Source organism: Sturnira hondurensis, unplaced genomic scaffold (assembly GCF_014824575.4).
Source record: "Sturnira hondurensis isolate 20B ecotype Veracruz unplaced genomic scaffold, ASM1482457v3 Scaffold0013063, whole genome shotgun sequence".
Classification (NCBI taxonomy): domain Eukaryota; kingdom Metazoa; phylum Chordata; class Mammalia; order Chiroptera; family Phyllostomidae; genus Sturnira; species Sturnira hondurensis.
Genome location: NW_028085694.1, coordinates 4310272 through 4334455, shown reverse-complemented (window position 1 = coordinate 4334455; position 24184 = coordinate 4310272). Strand labels below are relative to the sequence as shown.

The 24184-nt window shown below is 34.8% G+C and overlaps 1 protein-coding gene across 7 annotated transcripts in view; it reads left to right on the top strand.

Annotated features, from left to right (window-relative positions):
- PRKACB (protein kinase cAMP-activated catalytic subunit beta) overlaps window positions 1–24184 on the top strand; it is a 111941-nt gene that overhangs the window by 65884 nt on the left and 21873 nt on the right. For all 7 annotated transcript variants that reach the window (XM_037060978.1, XM_037060981.1, XM_037060977.1 and 4 more), the window contains 7 exons: window positions 4721–4782; window positions 7107–7235; window positions 15248–15346; window positions 16347–16429; window positions 19616–19742; window positions 20817–20912; window positions 23515–23637. In XM_037060978.1, coding sequence (XP_036916873.1) covers window positions 4721–4782; window positions 7107–7235; window positions 15248–15346; window positions 16347–16429; window positions 19616–19742; window positions 20817–20912; window positions 23515–23637 — 719 coding nt within the window. The remainder of the gene's footprint in view (window positions 1–4720; window positions 4783–7106; window positions 7236–15247; window positions 15347–16346; window positions 16430–19615; window positions 19743–20816; window positions 20913–23514; window positions 23638–24184) is intronic.

Below are 24184 nucleotides of genomic sequence, written 5' to 3'. Positions count from 1 at the left end.
AAACACAGTGCCACAGCAATGGGAGCCGTGCAGCGAGGCAGGAGACAGGTGAATACACTGCACTTAAATTCGGTAACCTCGGTGAATGAATGGTTTTCAAAAGAAAATACACTGCTATAAATATTGAATAAAATAGGTGATATTTAATTGGGTATTTATGCTAGGAAGTTTATATTCTATTTTCTACTGTTTTTTCTGTGTCTCTTCTACTTGTCTGACATCATTAGAAAAGTTAAATAATGTCATGCTTTTATTATAAAGAGGTGTAAAAGGTGGAGGTGACATTTATCTCATTACAAGGGGATGGGAGAACTCAACATCTGGAGTAGTTGTAATCTGTATAGGAATGTTTTTTTAAGCTTTTCTTACAAAATACAAATGATAACCTCTTTTAAGCACTGGATGCTTAACTGGATGCCATGACTAACAGCATGACCTTTTTATAATAAGCAGTAATGTAGTTTATTTAACATAGAACCCAAAGTACTTAATAAATAAATTTACTAAATATAATTAATAAAGCATTCTTACTTGTTGTAGAATCATATGAATAATGTGAAATAAAAATGTGCCATACTTGAGTTTTTAATAAATTTCCTAATGTTTAAAACGAACTTTGTAATCTAATTCTTATACTATGTCCTATGTATAAGCATATTCAAAAATATTTTGAAAGCGGTAAGAATTAAGTGTTTTAATGTACTTGTGGAAATGCATAAAAACTGGCAGTTTGTTTCTGCTTGCTTCATCTCGTGAATGTGGGTAAACACTTGTGCAAACCAGGCCTGAGTGAACATAGAGTTTCCATTGGTAGGCTGATTTCTTTAGAACACAGCGTGATAGACTCTTTAAATAACACAAATTTGAAGGGAAAGTAAGTTCATTTTGAAAGTAAAGATAGTTGAAATCTACACTTCTGAGAAGAAATCGTGTTGATAAGTGTTATGTCCTCATTTTTGTAGTACCTAGCTTGCTCCATTGTGAATCGATATGAAACAAAATATATTTGCAGTAAAACCCTTTTGTAAGGTATTTTTTCCTAATCATTGTTAGCTGCTTTGTAGATAGATACCTATGACTGTGTAGCTAAGAAGTATTAAAGTCACATTCTAATTCAGTTGTACCTCATGCTCCAAGACCTTTGCTCTTTTAGTGGATTGCATTGGTGTAAATGGTAAAGTATAGATATAGCTTATATATTCAAACACAGTAAGAAAACAAAAAGAAAAAGAGAACTTTTAATATATGCTTTATAAGGAACTCTGGATTAAATATGCTGTAGTGTTGGAATTTGGCTGTCTCTCCCACCACTTATTTTACTAATTAGCTGCCAACACCTTATATTAGTGGGTATAAATATTGAAACTAACCAGATAAACCAGAGTATCGCGGTTCGATTCCCAGTCAGGGCACATGCCTGGGTTGCAGGCCAGTCCCCAGTTCAGCAGGGGACGCATGAGAGGCAACCATACATTGATATTTCTCTCCCTCTCTCCTTCCCTTCCCCTCTAAAAGATAAATCAATAAATTTTTTTAAAAATAAAAAAAAGACGACTAACCGGAAAAAAGCCTTTAGAAAGTTCAATTGACTACTGTCTAAAAATAATAAAATTCAAAGCAAATGCATGTGGTTCTGGGCTGCCTGTTGTTTTGGAGTTACAATCCATAATGTTGTGAAATATTTTATTTTTGGTATCTATATTTATAACATATATTTTTACAAAAAGTTAACTTTGTTCATCTTTGCATGTAAATGGTGCACCTATAAACAAGAGATTTCATGCGTCTATATATACACTTATGTAACACTTATGTGACAAAAACTCTGTGCTTCAGAAACAGAGTTTTCTTCATTGGACTCTTTAATGACATTATAATTAATGCTTATCCTTTAAAAAGAAATCTCTTAATTGAAATAATTCACAAAATTTAATATTTTTGATTCATATTCATTTCTGGTAACTTTATACAAGACTTTTATGAGAATCATTCTTTACTTTTTACAGCACTACTTACCAGTACACTTGGAATACTGATGTGTACAGAGAGTATTATCAGATTTCCTGAATACCCTATTAGTGAATAAAATTTAGTAGTACCTGAAATTTTTCCTCTAGCTAATTCACCAAGTAGGGAAAAGAAAATTTCCTTCAACATACCATCATTGTTAAATATTGCCTATTCTTCCTCTGACCAGTCACATTTTCTTACTCCAGAACTACTGATCAGGAAGTCACAAGAGAAGCTGGGAGAGGATATTAGGGAATTTTTTTTTAGCTTCACTTCAGTTTCTTCCTTGTCTCCAAATTATCTATGCTCAGACAGGCATCTGGAGAGTTTATTCTATAACTTGATATGCAAGTTCTATAAATAGAAGATAACTAAAAATATTTTTAATCAGATTTATATTTGGGGGATTACAAGTTGTTTCTTAAAAGCCACAGTTGCATTTAGCAATAAATTGTGTTTTTAACTTATGTCATAGGTGTTATATCCATGTCAGTGCCATGCACAGACATATCTGCTCTGTGACCCCCAAAATAAAATGTTACTTATAAAACCAATTGTAACAAGTATATTAACTTTTAAAAGTAGGATGACTTAAGTCATCCTAAACTCAAGAAAATGTAAGAATTTTCCACGTTCCAAATGCACCTCCAGAAAAAATTAGATCATTTTGCGTAATTAGGTGCAATTATTTGATTCATTGTTTTGGTGGATAAGATTTCCATACAATAAAAAATTCTAATTTAAAAAATTATTTTTCTCGCCCTGGCTGGTGTAGCTCAGTGATTGAGCATGGGCCTGCGAACCAAAGGATCACTGTTCGATTCCCAGTCAGGGCACATGCCTGGGATGCAGGCCAGTTCCCAGCAGGGGACACATGAGAGGCAGCCATACATTGATGTTTCTCTCCCTCTCTCCTTCCCTTCCCCTCTAAAGATAATAAAATCTTTTAAAAAATTATTTTTCCCAAACCTTCTAATGTAGATATTCAGAGACTTATTTTAACAGCAAAATACAAATTACAGTTTATATAAAGTAGTTAAGTAATGTTTGCTCTTGGTGCCTGTCATCACCATCTTGAAATCTCAAAAGATTTACCAATAGCAGCCTTTTTGTGTACGAGCAGTGTTTTGGGAAAAGTACTACACTGGGCATAAGAGGGAATAATTTTGTGTGTCTTCAAATGCCTCCCTTTAATAGTGTTACGTTGTTAGATAATCATGGTACAGACTTTGTGAGCGCCTCACTTCCACTTTCCTTCTGTCTTTTCACTGTCATCGTCACCCACCATTGTCATGGTCGTCACTACTGGAACATCCGAAACAGGCCAGGCACTGCTCTCGGTTCCCTCTGTATGCCTTTTACTGTTTGACCATAATGTAAATACTGCTTTATGCTATTTTATTCTTCATGTACAGATTCACATATCAGAGAAATATTGGTAACTTTCTGAACAAAAGACCAAAATAATTATTTATTGTATATTCAGGTTTTGCTTGCCTAGAGCTAACTGGGAACAAGAGTACATATTGTTTATGCCATTTTATCTTTCTGGAATTTCTCTTCTATTATGTGTTTTCAAACACCTGAAGTTGTATGTAAACAGATCATTGTTTATAACTTTGTGGAAAGCCAGTGAAAAGGAGGGCTCTTTTAAAATGATTCCTCATTTAACAAATCTAAAATTTCAAACTGCAGCTCTGTAAAATAATGTGGCTATTATTAATCACCATATAAACATCTGGTTTGGATTTGCTTTACTTCAGTGTACATTTACANGGTTTTGCTTGCCTAGAGCTAACTGGGAACAAGAGTACATATTGTTTATGCCATTTTATCTTTCTGGAATTTCTCTTCTATTATGTGTTTTCAAACACCTGAAGTTGTATGTAAACAGATCATTGTTTATAACTTTGTGGAAAGGCAGTGAAAAGGAGGGCTCTTTTAAAATGATTCCTCATTTAACAAGTCTAAAATTTCAAACTGCAGCTCTGTAAAATAATGTGGCTATTACTAATCACCATATAAACATCTGGTTTGGATTTGCTTTACTTCAGTGTACATTTACAGTTAGTCATTAAGACATTTTTTTTTTTTTTGCTCCACATTTAGAATGAGCTTTTTAAGCTCTTTAGAGGGTTTTTTGTACGTTTGTTTGTTTGTGAAATTTTGTTCTGTTTTGTTTTTAAGTCTCTGTGGGTATTATTTATGTGTTAGTTCCTGGTAGAGAAAACACAAATCTAACAACATGAATTCTTATTCTTATGCCTGAAAATAACCCTTTGTCAGAATTGATTATTCTTGAAACTCCACAAATCAATAAGTATACATTCTCCAGACATTTTCAGTTCTTATGTTTGAAGGCTCTGTTGTGCCTTTAAACTATCACTAATGGTTTATGTACAATGAATATTTTGTTCTAGATTGTTCTGTCCTTTTAATGTGACTTTTGGGTATGTTTTCAGTATTTTTACTATTAGATTTGAAATGATCAGGGTGATCCATAAAGATATTAGGGAATTTTAGAGGTTTGAGAAAATGTTTGCATCCTGTTTGGAGAAGCAGAATAGTTATCTAGTGCATCATAGTTGTGAGCACACATGTTTTATGGCAACCATAGTGGACATGAGCCTATGTTTTTAAAGCATGTGTATTTATTTTTATGTAATATGAATATTGTTACAACACAATTTTTTTAATATTTTTTTTTTAGTGAAAGAGTTTCTAGCCAAAGCCAAAGAAGACTTCTTAAGAAAATGGGAAAATCCTGCTCAGGTAAGAAATATTTAAATTTTTCTATGATTTAAAAATTCTGTGTTAAGTAAAATCATGAGTCTTGCCTAAACAATTTACTACTTTCAGAAACTTGAATTTTCAAGTAGCATTAATAAATAGGGTTAACATAGGAATTTTTGCCATAGCATTGTTTAAATCTATTAATTAATAGTTTTATGTATACATAAATTGGAGAAGGAACTAGTTTCCAGTATAATACCTGATTATAAATGTTGACACTAATTCCAGGCTGCTACAAACTCTTGATATTTTCTAATGTGATAGTTTCAATTTGTGCCTATGCTAGCATATTTATTATTTTTATTAATTGCAACAATAGCGATCCTCTTGTGCGGTTTCAAATTCACACTCACAAACACTTGGCTGTTGATGACACACCAAACACTGGGATCGCTTCAAAACCTTTTCATGAGATCAGTTTTATATAATTCAAGTTTTTTAGATCGTAGCCAAGATCTAGAAACTGTATATAAAAAGTCATCTATACTTGTAAAAAGTCTCTTTTTGAAGTTATGATTAACAAAATTTAATAATAAGTTAAATTTTCAAAACCTCCTTAGCACAGAAATTTTTTACTTCAATATTTTTTTCACTCAAGAAGTATTGATTTAAATAAATATAATGCTTTATGAAGATTCCCTCATTATCAAGATTTATAGCATGGACTGTAATTTAAAACATAATCACTCAAGTGATAGACATTATCTAACATGAGACATTAAGGGAGGTGAAGAAGGTGGCATATTTGTTTGAAAAGCAGTGACTAGCAAGAAGGGATGGCCTGTGGTCTACTAATGAAGTTTATTTTCATTATCTAGTTGGGAACTGTATTAACCATATCCATCTGTGTTGATGAAACCAAAAATTAAATATTAATTCATAAATATAAATAGTAAAATTAGAGGGACATTTTCTTTTACATTGACACATGGAATCTCATGGCAATTTAAGATTATTGGAAATATGAAATTAAAATCTGATGAAAACAGGTTTTGTAAGTAAAAACTTAGGAGTTGATTGCTCTCTCTGTGATTCACCAAGAAGCTACGCTGTGTCTCCAAATGCAAGGTTTGGTTTTCAGTAGAGATGAAGTCCAACTACAGTGGACTTCAGTAGCTGCCCAGATTCCTCACCTATGCAAGAGTCATGTTTTGCCACATTTTTCTGAGTGGAAATAATTTTTCTAAGATTTTCATGGAGATCTTTGTAATTAAAACCTATTAAACAAGTGAGTCAGCAATTACTGCTTATTGCTGTTTGGCATGTAATTTGTTCCTAGTACTTTTTATTTTGTTGTGGCAGCAACAAATTCAATAGATTGATGCCTCCAGTTCTTTGCTTCTGTGTTACAGTCAAAGGCAAACAAAGATGTTTGCTCATAACAAAGCATCTATTCAAAGAGAAAGAAGAGGCTGATTATTGTTCTGGGACTGACTCTCTTTATCTTTGTGGGAATGAGGAACTCTTCTTTCCTTATTGTTACTGTTTTAGGTAATACTGGGTTGTTATAACATCAGAAAGAAAGCTATGAGAATCTCTCATGCTGTTACTCTAGTTCCGTGAGCTCTTGTAAAGATAGAAATGAAGTTGCATGTCCTTTCTTCAGAGGTAACTCCAGCGAAAGGACTCTGATTCCTCAGCTCATCTATTCGCTCCGGTTCTTTGCAAGTGCACTAGGACTGTAAAGCTTTCACGATTGTCTTTGTCAGGATGTTCCTGGTCAGTGTGGATTTGTTCGAACATGAAACTGATTTGTTAGAATTCCAGTACTAGGGATGTATATTGGAATACGACCTTTTAGTATTTCAGCTGAAGCTCTTATTTCCTCCAATTACTATTATGTTTTGTTTTGCAATATAATTCTCTTCTCAAATATTAAATCCTTTCTTATTCAAAGGAAAAAATAGCACCAGTAACTTGGAATCTCAGTAGTCTTTTGTATTATTTTTAAATGGATGATTATTAATTAAATTACCTGTTCTGATATCACTAAATTTATTACTGTTATCATAGTCTTCTTCTGAGAATTTCTAATTTTAAAGATTTGATTTATTTATTTTTAGAGAGAGGGGAGGGAGGGAGAAAAATGGAGAAAGAAACATTGATGCGTGAGAGAGACATCGACTAGTTGCCTCTTGCACGCCCCCAACTGTGGACCAGGCCCATAGTCAGGCCTGTGCCCTGACCAGAAATGGAACCAGCGACCTTTTGGTTCATAGGCCAATGCTCAATACACTGAGCCACACCAGCCAGAACAGCAAATTTCTAATTTTAAAGTTTATTTTATTTTTATGTATATGTAGAATAATGCTGGCCTGGAAGATTTTGAAAGGAAAAAAACCCTCGGAACAGGTTCATTTGGAAGAGTCATGTTGGTGAAACATAAAGCCACTGAACAGTATTATGCCATGAAGATCTTAGATAAGCAGAAGGTTAGTGGTTTTGTTGTTATTTACCTGAAGGGTAAGCTTTAGTTTTACCAGCCAGATTATTACATAGATGCAATGTAATGACTTAACCATTAACACTGTCAAATTTTATTGTTGCGCTTCATTTTCTTTCTTATTATTATGACTCTATGATACATAACTATCGTTTTAGTATATAGGAGTACATTATTTCAATAATTATTTATACTTAACAGGTATGCGTATGTCTACTACCAAAATATTGAATTTAACATGTAAGGAACAGGCTTCTCTACTACATTTTGCCATGTGGAAAAATGCAGGAATAAATTACTTGATCATTAGGTTGAGGTAACAGATATTCAGTGATTTTATGATTTATATTTTTAATACTCACACAAGTATTTTTTAAAGATTTTATTTATTTATTTTTAGGGAGAAGGGAAGGGAAAGAGAAAAAGGGAGAGAAACATCAAACTGGTTGCCTTTTGTGTGCCCCCTACTGGGGACCTGGCCTGCAGCTCACACAGGTGCACTGACTGGGAATCCAACCAGCCACCCTGCGGTTTGCAGGCCAGCAGTCAGTCCATTGAGCCACACCACACACCAGCGAGGACAATTTTACAACTTATTTTAATTGATGGTAGAAGCCTTTTTGTTTAGCATGCTTGCTTAATTAAAAATGTTAATTAAAGCAGGTAAAATTAAAAACCTACATACTATTAAAAATCAAATCATTGTACACTTGAAACAGATATAATGTTACATGTTGATTATGCCTCAATAAAAATTTAAAAATAATTTTAAGTGCTTATATATTGTTATATCTAAAGAATCAGGATATCTGAGTTATTCATGCTTTATATATTAAGCTTCTATTTTTTAAAAGATTTTATTTATTTATCTTTAGAGGGGAAGGGAAGGAGAGAAGGAGAGAAATATCAATGTATGGTTGCCTCTCATGAGTCCTGCTGGGAACTGGCCTGCAACCCAGGCATGTGCCCTGACTGGGTATCGAACCGCGATACTCTGGTTCACAGGCCCACACTCAATCCACTGGGCTTAAGCTTCTGTTTTTTTAGTAATCATTTATAATTAAGGGAAAGTAAAAGAAAATGACAAATCTTGATATGTTATTCTACAGATAGTATGTTTCCAAGAACAATATTTTGTCCTACTAGGATATAGAGATGAGAAAATGTAGAGGAGAGAGGATTACGGACAGTGGCTAGACTGTTGATGCAATCTAATAAACATAATATGAGCCACATGTGTAATTTAAAATTTTCTAGTAGCCTTATTTTTTAAAACTAAAAAGAAATAGTGGACATTAATGTTAATAGTAGATTCTACAAGTGTACCCACACTGTAGATCCCAGTAATCCACAATATTATCATTGCCGTACATAATTAATATAAAACTACTAAGATATTTTAAATTCTCTTTTCATAGCAAATCTTCAAAACTTGATGTGTATTTTATACTTATAACGCACCTGCATTTGGGTAGCCACATGTCCAGTGTTAGATAACCACACGTGACTAGTGGCTACCATTTTGCACAGTACGGTTTTAAGACTAGTCTATAGTTCTAATCCAATCTCTGCTTTATTTTTTTCTACCTTTTTTTTCTTTCTTTCTTTCTTTCTTTCTTTTTTTAATTTTTAGAGAGAGGGGAAAGGAGGGAGAAAGAGAGAGAGAGAAACATCACTGTGTGGTTGCCTCTCTCATGCCACCCACCAGGGACCTGGCCTGCAACCCAGTCATGTGCCCTGACTGGGGATTGAACCAGTGATCCTTTGGTTCACAGACCAGTGCTCAGGCTACTGAGCCACACCCGCCAGGGCCCAATCTCTGCTTTAAAACAAAAATTAAAACTAACCTCTAACGTGAAAGGAGTAATGGCTTTTTAGGTCTCTAAAATTAAATACACCCTATATAATTGTGCATCTTCATCCACTGCCCTCTTTTACATAGTAACTTTTCTAACCATGCTTCTTGAAAAAATAGTTTAGTCACTCTATATACTAACTCACATTAATTATTTATCCCACAATAATTATTAATTATTTAATCCACAGTAGTTTAGTGCCTTCTTTTTTATATTCAATATCTTGCTACTCCACTAAAATGTCTCTGCCAAGGGTCATCAATCCAGTGGCTCAATCACCAAGTCCAGTGGACTCTTTGCTGGTCTTATGTGACTTTTTTAAGAGTTTATGACTGTTAACCTTTCTCATGAACTGTCTGGTGCTTGAACTTCTGGGTCCCTGTGCTCTCCTAATTACACCACTCCTGCCTGCTTGGACGCTTCTTTTTTATGTGCCTTTTTCTGTTTAGTTTTATTTTTTTCCCATCTGTCTACTCGTTAAAGGTTGCTAATCCCAATATCTGGATTATTCCTTCTCATTTTTGTGTTCTGTACAGTCTCCCTACGTACTCTGACCCAAGCTTCACCTCACCTTTGAGCTCTGCAGTCTAATGTGTACAGGCTGGGCTTGGAGCTCTTAGAGAGCACCTAGTTCTCGTCCTAATTTTTTAGAGGAGACAGTTGAGTCTCAGAGAGGATAAGTGATTTGTATACTTGTGGTGGCAGTACAACAACAACAAAATGCTTCAAATTTATGCTTTTGATTAAAACTGCCATTAAAATGTATCATCTGTATAGCCTCTAATATTTTATGTTATCTTTCTTAAGGAATTAACAGAGTATGTTGTAGTCATAAAATATTAAAATATTTATAAAAAGTACTTTTATACTTGAAAATATATAACAGAGAATTTTTAAATTCTTTTCTGGTAAGACAATGACTTGTTAAGTAAGTTACTGAGGCTGCCTTGGGAATAGATCATGACGAAAGAGTACTTCCCAGAAGAACAACTGCCATTTTGTCATTTCTCTATGACAGCGATTTCCAACTGGTACGCCACAAGGATGTTTAAAGCATGCAATATCTGACTACTTAGTACTTACTCAGGGGCACTGACCTCTATTCCCTTAGATTGTCAAATGAAAAAATGACAACAGTCAACACAACAATAGTTATCTGGTATGAATGAATAAAATTATACTTATTTTTTGTCAGATCAGCATACAATATTATTTTGGTGTACTACAGAATTTTAGCAATTAGTTTATGTATACCATGAGATGAAAAACATTGAAAATTGCTGCTCTATAGCAATGTTCTGTGTCTGTTTAGAATTAAGACAAAGACGTTATTCTGCGGTTTTTGAATTTATTTACTTTAATTTGCTAAAACAAAGTAGTGAAATAATACTCCATAATCTTCTTTCCTTTAATAAAGTTACAGATCTTTCAATTAACTCTTTTTTGGCTTCTCCTATCTTAGGGTCTATGGGGTTAGGAGAAGAAAATCAGTACAAATATTAAGGAAATCCCATTTTGTATTCCATACTGTGTGTCAAGCATTGCAAAGCACTTTATTGTATCAGTGAATCTTCACACCAACTTTGTGACATTAATCTCCATTTAAACCAAGAACCTCTCTATTTATTTTTTTCAAAGTCAAACATGTAGCAAGAGGAACCAAGAATTTGACCTAGATTTGTCTCATTTCTATTCCTATACTCCATATTAAATTTTCCTTCCACGTGTTTTTGTTATTCCTAAATCTTTTCTGCCACTACCTATTTTGTCCATCATTAATATTAACTGGGTTTTCACAGAAATATCTTAATTAATTTCCACAATGTCAGTTTTTACCTTCTACTGATTCACCTTCATTGTTAACAAATCCTTCTTACTGTAACATATCGTCTCACTTATTCAGATAGCTTCCTGATGTTTATTCAGTGAAGTAGGAACTCTGCAGCCTACTTTCAAAGCTTTCACAGTTTCCTTCCAAACTCTAGTCTTACCTCACACTATTCCCCTCCATGTCCTCCATACTCTACTCCTTTGCCTGAAATGACCCATAGAAGTGTGTGCTGGGTCAGGTAGGAGAGTATGTGATGATATATGGCCTACCTTCCTTATTAATAACTCAAGTGCTTGGCTGAAAAAATAGTCCGCTGATAAGTAATTGTTTATAAATGCTTTTAAATATATGTATTTAAACCAACAGAAATATTGACATGTGTATATAAATGTTATATACATTTTGAAATAAAACGTGGACAAGACTTCCGCCAAGATGGAGGCATAGGTGGAAACACTGTGCCTTCTCCCACAACCAAGTTTGAATACAACAAAGGTTTGGAGAACAAAGACACAGCCAAAGAACAGAAAATTGAATTATACGGAAGTCCGACAATGACAAACCATTCAACCGGGACGGTAAGAGGGGCGGAGCCAGCAGCGGAGCAGGGTCCAGCGGGAAAGATCCCCAGACCTAGGCGCGCAAGTAGCCCGGACCCAGCCTGGGTGCGGGCAGACTGACTGTGGTCGCATATTCTCGCACAGTGAGATGGACCGCGCAGGCCCCAGGGGGCGAACCCAGTGGTGGAGGGGTGACGGCGGTGGCACACTCGAGTGCAGTGGGACAAAACTTGCGGGCCCCAGTGACAGTGGCAGCTGCGGCACTTGTGGGGGCCACGGCAGGAGACGGCAGACGGGACACCTTTGCTCCTCTTTGACCCCGCCTCCACATACAGTGTCACAACCCAGTGACTGAGTTGCCCTGCTCTGGTGAACACCTAGGGCTCCGATCCTGCTATGTAACAGGCTTGAACAGCCCAAAAGATGGCTCAAGAAGAACTCAAAGCCCCAGAGCTGATAACTCTAAGCGACCAAGAGATTGCCAGCCTCTCAGAAGCACAGTTCAAGACACTATTTATCAGGATGCTCACAGAACTGGTGGATTATAGTCACAAATTAGAGGAACATATGAAGGCTAAACTAATTGAAATTAAGGGAGATGCACAGGAAACCAATAGTGATGGAAAGGAAACTGGAACTCAAATCAATGGAATGGACCAGAAGGAAGAATGAAACATCCGACCAGAAAGGAATGAAGAAATGAGAATTCAAAAAAATGAGGAGAGGCTTAGGAACCTCCAGGACATCTTTAAATGTTCCAACATCCGGATTATAGGGGTACCAGAAGGGGGAAAGAAAAAGCCACGAGTGGAAAACTTATTTGAACAAATAATAAAGGAGAACTTCCCCAGTCTGGCAAAGGAAATAGACTTCCAGGAAATCCAGGAAGCTCAGAGAGTCCCAAAGAAGTTGGACCCAAGAAGGAACACACCAAGGCACATCATAATTACATTAGCCAAGATTAAAATGAAGGAGAGAATCCTAGAAGCAGCAAGAGATAAGGGGATAGCACCTACAAAGGAGTACCCATCAGACTGTCAGCTGATTTCTCAAAAGAGACCTTCCAGGCAAGAAGGGGCTGGAAAGAAGTATTCCAAGTCATGAAATCCAAAGACCTACAGCCAAGATTGCTTTATCCAGCAAAGGTTTCATTTAGAATGGAAGGACAGATAAAGTGCTTCTCAGATAAGGTCAAATTCAAGGAGTTCATCATCACCAAGCCCTTATTATATGAAATGTTAAAGGGACTTATATAAGAAAAAGAAGATAAAAATATGAACAGTGAAAGGACAGCAAACTCACAGTTATTAACAACCACACCTAAAACGAAAGCAAACTAAGAGGACAGCTAGATCAGGAGTGGAACCATAGAAATGAAGAACACATGGAGGGTTAGCAACAGGGGAGTGGGAGGAGGAGAAGGGGGAGAAGGTTCAGAAAATAGCATAGATGGTAGGTAGAAAATAGATGGGGGAGGGCAAGAATAGTAGGGGAAATATAGAATCTAAAGAACTTGAGACACGTGGTCATAAACTAAGGGGGGAGAATGGTGGGGGAGGGAGTGTGCGGGTGGAGGGGAATGAAGGGGGGAATAGAACAACTGTAATGGTATAATCTATAAAATATATTAAAAAAATTTTTAAAAACGTGGACAAAAAATCCCAGGGGTGCCTGTTAATTGTTCTCTGTCATTTAGGGATACTTCATTCCCAACACCTGAGCAGCTCTGTCCTGAGCTCTAGCCCAATGGAACTAGCACTCCGACTCACCTTTGTGTATTTCCCTCTGAACACTATGACCCAACTCTCATATGGCAGTTGTACTCTACTGCTGTTCCCATATTCATACAGCATATGTCCACGTAGATTTCATGTAGCATGAAGGCCGACACTCTCTTGGCCTTATCTCTGTTGCACTTATGTCTTATATGTAGTAGATATAGACATTTAAAATTAAGTTCAATTTTTATTAGTTAGATTTTTAAGTAATTTAAAAATTAAGCATATTTGCTTTGTCAGTTCCTATTTTTAATTGTTATGCCCCACATATGCATGTGGTACATTCAGACAATGGAATATCATTCAGAGGTAAAAAGAAATGAACTATCAAACCATGAAAAGACATGAAGGAGACTTGAGTGCATATTACTAAGTGAAAGAAGCTGCTCTGAAAATGCCACCTACTGTATGATTCCAACTATATGACATTCTAGAAAAGGAAAAACTGTGGAGGCAAGAAAAAGATCCCTGGTTGCAAGGAGGTAATGGGGGGGATGGATAAATAGGTGGAGTACAGAGGGTATTTTAAAGCAGTGAAACTACCCTGTTTGATATTATAATGATAATACATGTCATTATACATTTGTCCAAATCCATAGAATGTAGAATACCAAGAGTGAACCCCAACATCCACTATGGACTCCTGGTGATCATGACGCGTCAGTGTAGGTTCATTAGCTGTAGCTGATGTAGCACTCTGGTGGGGAATGTTGGTAGTGGGGGAGGCTATGCATGTTTGGGGGAAGGAGGAAATCTCTGTACCTTCCATTCAGTTCTACTGTGAACCTGAAACTGCTAAAAAATATAGTCTATTAAAAAATAGTAAACACAAAGCGATACTAATACTCCGGGTAGAGTTATATAATTTATTGTGGTATGTATAGACTAAGTGGTTCTATAACTAGAGTACAGACAGTGCTGATCTAACCACATCATGTTACAGATAAAATAAAACAAACACAAAAAAGTAAACCCTGATCCAGATATCCTAAGAGCTGAAATTGCATTTCCAAAGTCAGAAAACTGGTTGAATAGAAGCCCTCTATTAGAACACAGATCTTTTTACTCTTAGTCAATTATTTTTATACTGGAATTTATGTACTAATTACTGGATGGTATCTTTAATTGCCTTTCTTATCTGCGTTCAGTTTCTTGAATTCTGTCTTAACCCCACATTCACAATAAGCCTCTATTAAGAAAGAATGCCACCTTCTAATGATTTCTACACATACAAGACAATTATTTATATCTCCCTAAGATCACCTTCTCTTAAATTAAAAATAGAATCACATTTAGGGTAGAATCATGTTCTTCATGAAGTCAGGATAAGCTGCTTCTCCAGCTATGTCTGTAATTAGGTAGACAATCTAGTAGAAGCTTGATTGATCCTAAATGATCTGTTTGTTATAAAGACATAGTTATTTTTACCAATATTTGGTGTGTCCTCTTTTGTGGCTGTGCAAATTGAATTTTTAGGACTTGTCCTTGTATTTATTCAGGTATTATGAAATGAACAGATTGTTCATTTTTACCCACTGTTTTTCAGCTATTGGCTTTTCCTCAGTTCAGTTCTTACTTTCCTTGCTGATCTGAGGATTGAAATCAATATCTACTTATTGCAGTGATTTGTGCCAGCTCCTTTAGTGGGCCATAAGTCATTAGGAGCTAAATATTTTAATGTACTAATTTTTAAGTAATTTATCATGAGTCTAATTCTTCTTAGCTCTTGCTTCCTTACTGAAAATCATGCTTTAATATCTTAAGACCAAGTTTTAAATTCGGTGTAAGGTTTTTTCAGTTGAATCTGATAAGCCTCATTGGTAGTTATTACTGCTATCCTTGCATGACTCTAGGAATTTTGTTTGATCTAAGTTTATTATTATGTTGAAAACATTTATGTAATTTTCTTCTTTAAAATTATAGTAGCTTTTAAATTTTATATAAATTGATTTAATATATTTACCTCTCAATTACAGGTTGTTAAACTGAAGCAAATAGAGCATACTTTGAATGAGAAAAGAATATTACAGGCAGTGAATTTTCCTTTTCTTGTTCGACTGGAGTATTCTTTTAAGGTAAATTTTACCAATATTCAAGTAAAATATTGTCACCCTCATAGTTTTTCAAAATACAAAGCTGTAATAGGATTCTAAACCACACGTAAACCTGGAGAATGTTAAAAGAAAAGTAAATATATTTAGATTTTATGTAATTAAATCCTATTGTATATATAAATTTTGGTAACATTTGAAAAGATTTTCGTTCTCCTGGGGCACTGGTGAAAGGCAGTGTATCAAAATTCATAGTGATATTTTAATAAAGCAATTCTTACATTCCTACAAACGAGTACACCTATATACCTTCTTTTTCTCCTGAATCTGTTCTGCCAAAATCTCACTATCTTTTTTCTCCTAGTAGTTTGTACTCTAGTCTTTTCATTTATATGAGTTAGAACAGACTTGGACCCTCTCCCCAAGTATCTCCTAAACTTGCAAAAGATCTATTCTGTAAGTTGGCAGCTTTTTAGTTCCTTGGAATTATAGTCGGCATTTCTCTGCAATATTCATTCATAGGAAACATTTTAGTCTTTTTTTTTTTGCTTTTTTCTCCTTTATTCTTTAAGTCAAATAAAGACCAGTGAATTCCTGATAGTGTTAACAATCATTAATTTCTCTGAGCTAATGTACATAAAATGTAAATATTTTTAATAACTTTTTCAAATTGTTTCTTAACCTAGTTATTCCTTTGCATACACTACAACAGTAAGTTCTTGCTGCACTGTTTACTTGTTTAAAAGTTAAATGTTCCCTGCAAGAGCAAGAATAACAAAAATCCCAGAGTGAATTGTAGCAAGAATATGGAGGGTGGGGGAGAGGGATGAGGAGGGAATGAGGACCCCAGAAGAAAAAGTGAGAGCATTTTCTATTTATTCTCTGTCTCCCAATGTTAGTAATCTATCAGGTGGGTTTTTAAATTTCTCTTTTTCTAATCAAACATGGTGTTATCTTAAAATAATTTTTGAGAAATAATTAGTTTCATAATTTTGTTTTATTTATCCTTTATATTTGTTTATAGGATAATTCTAACTTATATATGGTTATGGAATATGTTCCTGGGGGTGAAATGTTTTCACATCTAAGAAGAATTGGAAGGTTCAGGTAACTAATACTTTACTATCCTAAAGTCTTGCTGTGTATTTGTTTTAAACCAAATTTTTAAGTTATTATTAAAGCAAAAAATTATTTCATTTGATTTAGTAATATTTTAGTATATGAAGAATTATGTAGTAACATTAATAAGAGGCTACGTACTGGGTTTTAAAAATCAAATAAAAGCACTATGATAGCACTGTAAATATTCTACCATTAGTAAGTATTGTTTGAAATTCATGATTTGGAGAATTTCTAGAAATGCAAAAAATAATTGAATGTAAACATAACAGTACTTATTAAACAAATATGGATTACACAACTCTAAGGAAAAGGTTTGTGTAAGGATAAAGATAAAAAACAATCTATAGAAAAGGTGATAATAGTATTATAGTGATAAGGTTATGAAAGTTAGTTTTGCACATATATAATTCTCTCTAATGTTTTTACTATGTTGAGGTTAAAATACATACATAATTTTAAAACAGTTTGTACCTCATTATATTTTTTACTAATAAAGTCACAGAGTTATTAAAATAGATTACAGATTGTTATCTTTACCCATGTATGATAGTTTGTAAGCTACCACTATTCATTAATAATCACTAATAGAATGAAACTGAAACCAAGATCCGGTATGACTTTATTCAGCACAATTATGTATGGCATAATTAACACGTAAGTATGAGTTCAAACAGGACTCATGATGGTAATTAGATGCACAAAATATGATAGACTTGGATTATCATAACATTTTCTCCAGTAGTGGCCAACATTAGAGCTGTTTTAATTTCCTGAGGCCTAGGCCAATATTTGTGTATTGACATAATATATGCAGGGCACCTAATATGTCTCAGGCGCTATGTTAGTGGGAAGTAACTTCTGTTTATCTTTAATGATTTTTTTTATCTCATGTTGTCCTTTTATCCTACCACCCCTGGTCCAAGCAGGCCCAGAATCCTCATATTGCCCTGTAATAATTCAAAGTTTTACACCAAAGAACCACACCTACATCTGTCTTCAAAAAAGAGAGCATTATGCTAAGTGAAATAAGCCAGGTGGTGAAAGACAAAAACCTATGACAGGAACCTAATGAGCAAAACAAACAAATGAGCAAAATAGAACCAGAGGCATGGAAACGAGGAACTGAATGACAGGGACCAGAGAGGTGGAGAAGGGGGGAGGGAGGAAGGAAGGGGAAGAGCCTGGTTAAAGAACAAGTACAAATGTGCCATGGACAACATGGTGGGAAATGACCGTGGAGGGGGGAGGCAGGACAGGGGAGAGCAATGGGGGAGAATTGGGACAACTGTAATAGAACAACAATAAAAAAAAGATTTAAAAATATTTTTTGTCCATTTTCTATAATTACTAACTTATTTGCAACTCCCACACTTCTATTTTTTTAGTAATTGACTTGGTACGAGGAGGAAAGCATATTGATTGACACAATTCATGCTGCGGCATTATCTTTTCTAACCTTTCACACACACTACACATGGGGTTGGGCAAAAGTAGGTTACAGTTGTGAACATGCAAAACACGGAGTTTATTCTTGTTACTATTTATTAATTATTGTATTATTTTCCTTACGAACAACTGTAAACCTACTTTTGCCCAGTCCTGTATACACTTGAGAGGTTGCTAACTCCCATCTTGGAAATTCTGAGGCAACAAGGCTGCTGAGTTATTGTTGAATAGAGCTCTAATCAGAATCCATGGAATCGTTATGATTCTCCATTACACAGCATCTGTCTAGACTTCAAGCTAATACACGTTAAATTTTCCTATAGAATGTTTTTTCACCTTTCAACAAGTTGATTATAGATCTATGTACTGTGTTTCCCCAATCGAACACTAGTGTGTGGAAATAAATATAAAATGCTGAATGTATCTTACATTTTTATGATAAGTATATATTTACTTATAAGATGGTAAGTACATCTTATACTTCACAGAGAAAATAGCAGAGACATTTGCAGACAAAACATTTCAAAATTTAGGAATGACTGGCTAAGGCCATTCTTCCAGGCTCCCTTCACAGTGTCCTCCTGCCTTGTCATTGGATACAGACAGCAGGTTGTTAACATTGTTGAGGTGGAGCTGAAATGGAAGGGTATTAAAAAATATTGCTCACAAGTGTATTTTTCTTTTTCACATTTATTCACTCAACAAATATTTACTGAGCACCTGCTGTGTATCAGTCTAGGGCCTAGGAAATACAGTGGCAAATGAAAGGAGCAGCATGGATAATCTTCTATTGGAATCTCTATTTCTGGTCCCACTAGATCAAATTCATGCCAGCCATCTTGAGGGAAATCCTATTCAGAGTTAAGGTTTTTCATTGATGACACAAATCTGAAAGTCATTGCAATTTGTCAGGCAGACTAGCAAAATTCAGTGTGTGCCCTGGAAGATGAAATATAAAGTCAAAACTAAAATGTCAGTACATCCTTGGAATAATTCTCAGAGTGTGGCATCAAGATCACACTGACCTAATCTGTGCTTGTAAGAACTGCACGTTTATACAAATACACAGCTTAATCCTGTACTTGTGTGTCTGTAAACGTGCACAGTAGAATGTTTGGGAATTCAGACACCGGGATTGCATTTATGGCTTCTGGATGGGATTAAGAATGGCGTCTTCTTCGTTACTATTTTATGAAATTTTTTCTATAATGTGCATGTATCATTTTTGTAATAGGAACAGCCTAGGTAAATGGCATTAATCGACAGATTAAAGTTAAAGATCTGTTTAACTATTGCAGTTAAAGATCTTTTCTATGTAGTAAAATTCTTTAAGCACTTGGGATTTATAAGAAATGTAAATGGAGCCTATCAACAGTAGCAATGGTCTAATCAGCACATTTGCTTTTCAGTCATCCTCAAGGTCAGACAATTATAAAGACATCAGTACCTTCCACTATGGCCAAAATAATTTAAAATATGATGACATTTTGACAGTTATATTTTTCTCTAATGTATGCTGCCCACTGAGTCTATCAAAGCATAATCTGAAGATAATTCAGAGATTTAAAATGTTAGGCAACTAGCATGATCTGTCACATACATTTAAAAGAGAAAATATTTTTTACTCCCAAAATACTTCAACCCCACACTAATTTTTTTGTATAACCTACTGATGACTATGTGTTAACCCATTTTACAGAAATCCAATGTTTTGTTTCCTTGTAGTGAACCCCATGCGCGGTTCTATGCAGCTCAGATAGTGCTAACATTCGAGTACCTCCATTCACTAGACCTCATCTACAGAGATCTGAAACCCGAGAATCTCCTAATTGACCACCAAGGTTATATCCAGGTATGCACTGAACATACTGTATGGAATGTCTTTGAAAAAGTACTAGGTAAAAAGTTACATGTGTTTGACAACTGCCAATATTAGAATTTTTCTTCTTCAAGGAGAAAATTATTTATCTCTAATAGCTTAAACAGAGCTTATATGTCCACTGCTATTACAAAGAACAAAAAATCCCATGAAGGATAGACCTTGTTTATGTGTCCTGTAATCCATACTTGTGAACTGACCACAGGCTCTTGCATAAAGAATTAGTAATAGCTGAATTTGTGAGTGCTCATTTAGTGCCATGCGAATTCTAAATGTTTTTGTGCGTATCATCTCTTTTAATCCTGATAATGTCATGAAGGGTAAATACTGTTGTTATCCTCTTTTGAAGGCTGATGAAACTTGAGGCACAGCAGGGTCACACAGGTAGAGTCAGGGCCTAGTTAAGGAACATGTATAAAGGACCCATGGCCATGGACAACAGGGTGGGGATTGATTGTGGGAGCGGAGGGGTGGGTGGGTGGGTGGGGCAAGGGAGAGCAACGGGGAGGGAGGGCGGAAATTGGGACAACTGTAATTGAACAACAATAAAATAAATAAAAGGGAAAAAAAGAATTGAACCCAGACAATCTGTCTCCAGAGTCCACGCTTTTTAACATTACAACACAGCTGCCAAAGGGCCCCCGCCTACCGTTGGAGGCCTTGTTTTCATCCCACTTCTGCTGTTAATAGAGTGGAGGGTCCCTTTGGACAGTTACCAGATTTCCCAGTGGTGCTTTTGTCCTTCTGATAATGTAATTAATGGCAGAGCACATGTTAGATTTAAGGGATACTTGTAGTGCTGCTTCATTTTTATGAAGACCACTTCTGTGGTTCATTTGCTTCTTTGTGTGAGTCAGGGAGAGGCTATTTAGCATGGGTTGTTTTAGCTACATTCGCTAAACAGTGGCCCTCAGGGATTAGCCTCAATTCCATTGAATTAATTTGTTTTTTCCTGGTGTTCATTTTAACCTTGATTTTAAATGTTCAACTTCAATACAGTGAATGCATTTCTTGTGAAATAATAACATTCCCAGTTTTTCTTTATAGGTCACAGACTTTGGGTTTGCCAAAAGAGTTAAAGGCAGGACTTGGACATTATGCGGCACTCCAGAGTATTTGGCTCCGGAAATAATCCTCAGCAAGGTATGTTCACACTGTCGTTACGTAAGAAGTAGAAATATAAGGCATGTGTCAGTGTGGACTCAACACATTACATGGTGACAAAATAAATGCCAAGACTTACAAAATGTATATATTTTGTAAAAGTAATAGATCTTCACTGCACAAAATTTGGAAAATGTAGGAAATACAAGGAAACAATGAAAACCTATAATTCCACAGTGTTTTTAAAAAACACTAATATCTTTTATATGTATGTTATCATAGTTGAGATGTAGTGAATGTACAATTTTTTATTCAGCTTTTTTCACTGGAATGGTATGAAGCATGCAAACAACATTTAATGGCTTATTCACAAATATAGCCACAAAGTAGTTCACCATTCTTCTATTGTTGAATATTCTAGTTGTTTCCTTTTTTGACTTTTCCCTACTATAAATAGCTGTGATAAATAGCTTGTGTATCTTTGTGCATAAGCTTTTCCTTCATTTCAAATTTTCTTTTTTTAGGACAAATTCTTAGAAGTGAAATTAGTGGGTCAAAGAATATGAACATTCTTAAGGGTTTCCATATCTGTTGCCAAAGTGCTTTCCAAAAAGATAGTAACATTTTGTACTCCTACCAGCAGTACATGAGAGTGCCTGTTTCACTGTACTCTCTCCAGCATTGGGTATTCTTATTTTTTAAATCATTACAAATTTAATAGGCAATAAATGATATTAAGTCTAATATCTTCATTAGATTTTTAAAATATTTATAGCCACTTGGTACTTCTTTGTGTGTGTATGAATTGTTATGTCATGTCCTCTGTCCATTTATTTATTGTAATTTAGGTTTTTGTATTGATTCGTTTTCATTCTGTATACTTAGTGTATTAAAAGCATCTGGCACATTTGTTGTGAGCATTAGCATACAATCTAAAACATAGAAACCAAAGTTTAGTAAAAGGATCTGGTTCAACATTGCATGCTTTCATTATAATAAGAATACTGTAATGAATGACAACATTAGTGAGTTAAATTAAAAGAGCTGAGCAAAATCGATACCCATTTCCATTAGCAAAACAAAGTGCTATTGCTCTTATACTAGACTTTCCCTTTAAAAAAATACAGAAGCAGAACAAAAAGGAAAAGAAAATCTCTGTATTGTAGTGTCATATTTTAGCTAATGATTTAAAAGCTAAATAATTTGTAAAGCTAAAACGTTAAGAAAAGATTGAAATTTGGGGAGTGGTAAAGGTAGGACACCTTTGACCAAAGATCTGGCAGGAACTCAGCTCATTCCTCTCCATAATGGAGTTATTTTTTATTGTTTTTTTATAATCATTTGTGCCAAATGACACTGATCATAGTTGATAACAAACTTCATGTAAACATATTAATATTTTATTTTATTTTATAAATACTTCTACATCTTAATTTGAATAAACAATCCAGTTAAAAACAACCTTAGATTATCCTGCTGGGTCCCAGGCCCTTTCAGTGAGTGTGCAGCTCCGGCAAGCACTTTCCACACACATTATTTCCTTTCATTTGATATAGTCCTCGCAAAACCCCATGAATTATCTTTTCTGTATACCTTCTAGAAATGAGAAGCAGAGCAATAGATAGCTATAGTAGAATACACTTAAATATTTACATTTATAAAATTCCAAATTAAGCATTTAGCTTTCATAAGATCCTGTGCAGTAGATGGGATTATCTTTAGTATATTCACCATTGTATAATCCAACAGTAAAGCATATTTTGAAGTCGACTCCACTATTTATTGTGAAGTTCAGTGTCTACTATTTTGTTTTAAAAGTTTTGACATTCCTACGCATTCTCCAGAAAACCTGGTTCATAACACCATAAACTTAAAATGGGCTTTAAGAGGTAATTTGGTCCTTCTCTATTGTTGAGCAACAACTAAATTATCCCAATTTAAGGGTCAAGTCAAAGAGCATGTACAAAGGACCCATGGACAAAGACAGCAGGGGTAGAGGGGGCATTGAATGTGGATTGTGGGGGGTGGATAGGGCAGAGGAGAGTAATGGAGGGGGTGGGGACAACTATAAATGAACAACAATAAAATAAAGTAAATAAGGAATATTTTATTGTCCATAATATTCTTAATGACTTTCTGAAGGAGATTTAATAATATTTTCTAATATTCAATTTCAATATTGGGAAAGTCTCCTCTTACTTAATTTAAACCTGACCTGGTACATTTTATATCAAGTCATTGTTTCATTCTGTCCTGCATAACTCTAACTGCTTTTTAAAAAGATTCCTATGCTTGCCCTAACTGATATGGTTCAGTTGGTTGGCCATAGTCCTGTAAAGCAGAACATCGCTAGTTCAATTCCCAGTCAGGGCACGTGCCTGGGTTGCAGGTTTGATCCCTAGTCAGGGCGCATGCAAGAGGTGATCAATATTTCTCTTTCATATCAATGTTTCTCACCACCTCTTTCTCCCTTCCTTCTCATCTCTCTAAAAAGGAATACATAAAATATTTTTTAAAAGAACCATTTAAAAATAAAATAAAAATAAAAATTTCCTAAGCCTGAAGGTCTTTTTGAAGTCGTTTGTGACTTAACTCTCTGCTGAGGGAATTACTAACTGACTGTGGGTATGTTTTCTCGTAGGGCTACAATAAGGCAGTGGATTGGTGGGCGTTGGGAGTGTTGATCTATGAAATGGCAGCTGGCTACCCCCCATTCTTTGCAGACCAACCAATTCAGATTTATGAAAAGATTGTTTCAGGAAAGGTAAGTAATATGTTTTATTATTCCTCTATTATTCATTATTTCTATAAAGGAATTTTAAGCTTTGTAGATTGAAGCCATTTGATAACATTATATTATCCTAAATTTGGAACAATATGGAAATATCCAGAGTTGCTGCCCTTGTAACTGACATTCACTACAGATAACAGTATAAAGTGTTAAATTATCAAAATTTCTGTAGAAAAAAAAGACAGTTTTACAAACAAATTAGCGAAGTAATAAAACATTTTCCATTTTAGTATTTTTATTACTTGCAAAAGACAGCATTATAACCCATAGTATTGCTTCAAATAAATAAAAATTGTCATTTCATGTAGATGTCTCATTGGAGAGATGTTTTAGGGACTTTTTTTTAAATGTACTCTTGCTTTTTTCAGGAGAGACTTATTGTTTGAAATATGTCAGACACCACAAAGTTGAAAGTAAATGTAAAATATTTTAAGATAGAAATTCATGGAAATTATGTAAATAATTGTTCCTGTTTATTGTGATAATTGCCATCAACCTTTACCAAATATGGAAATAACAT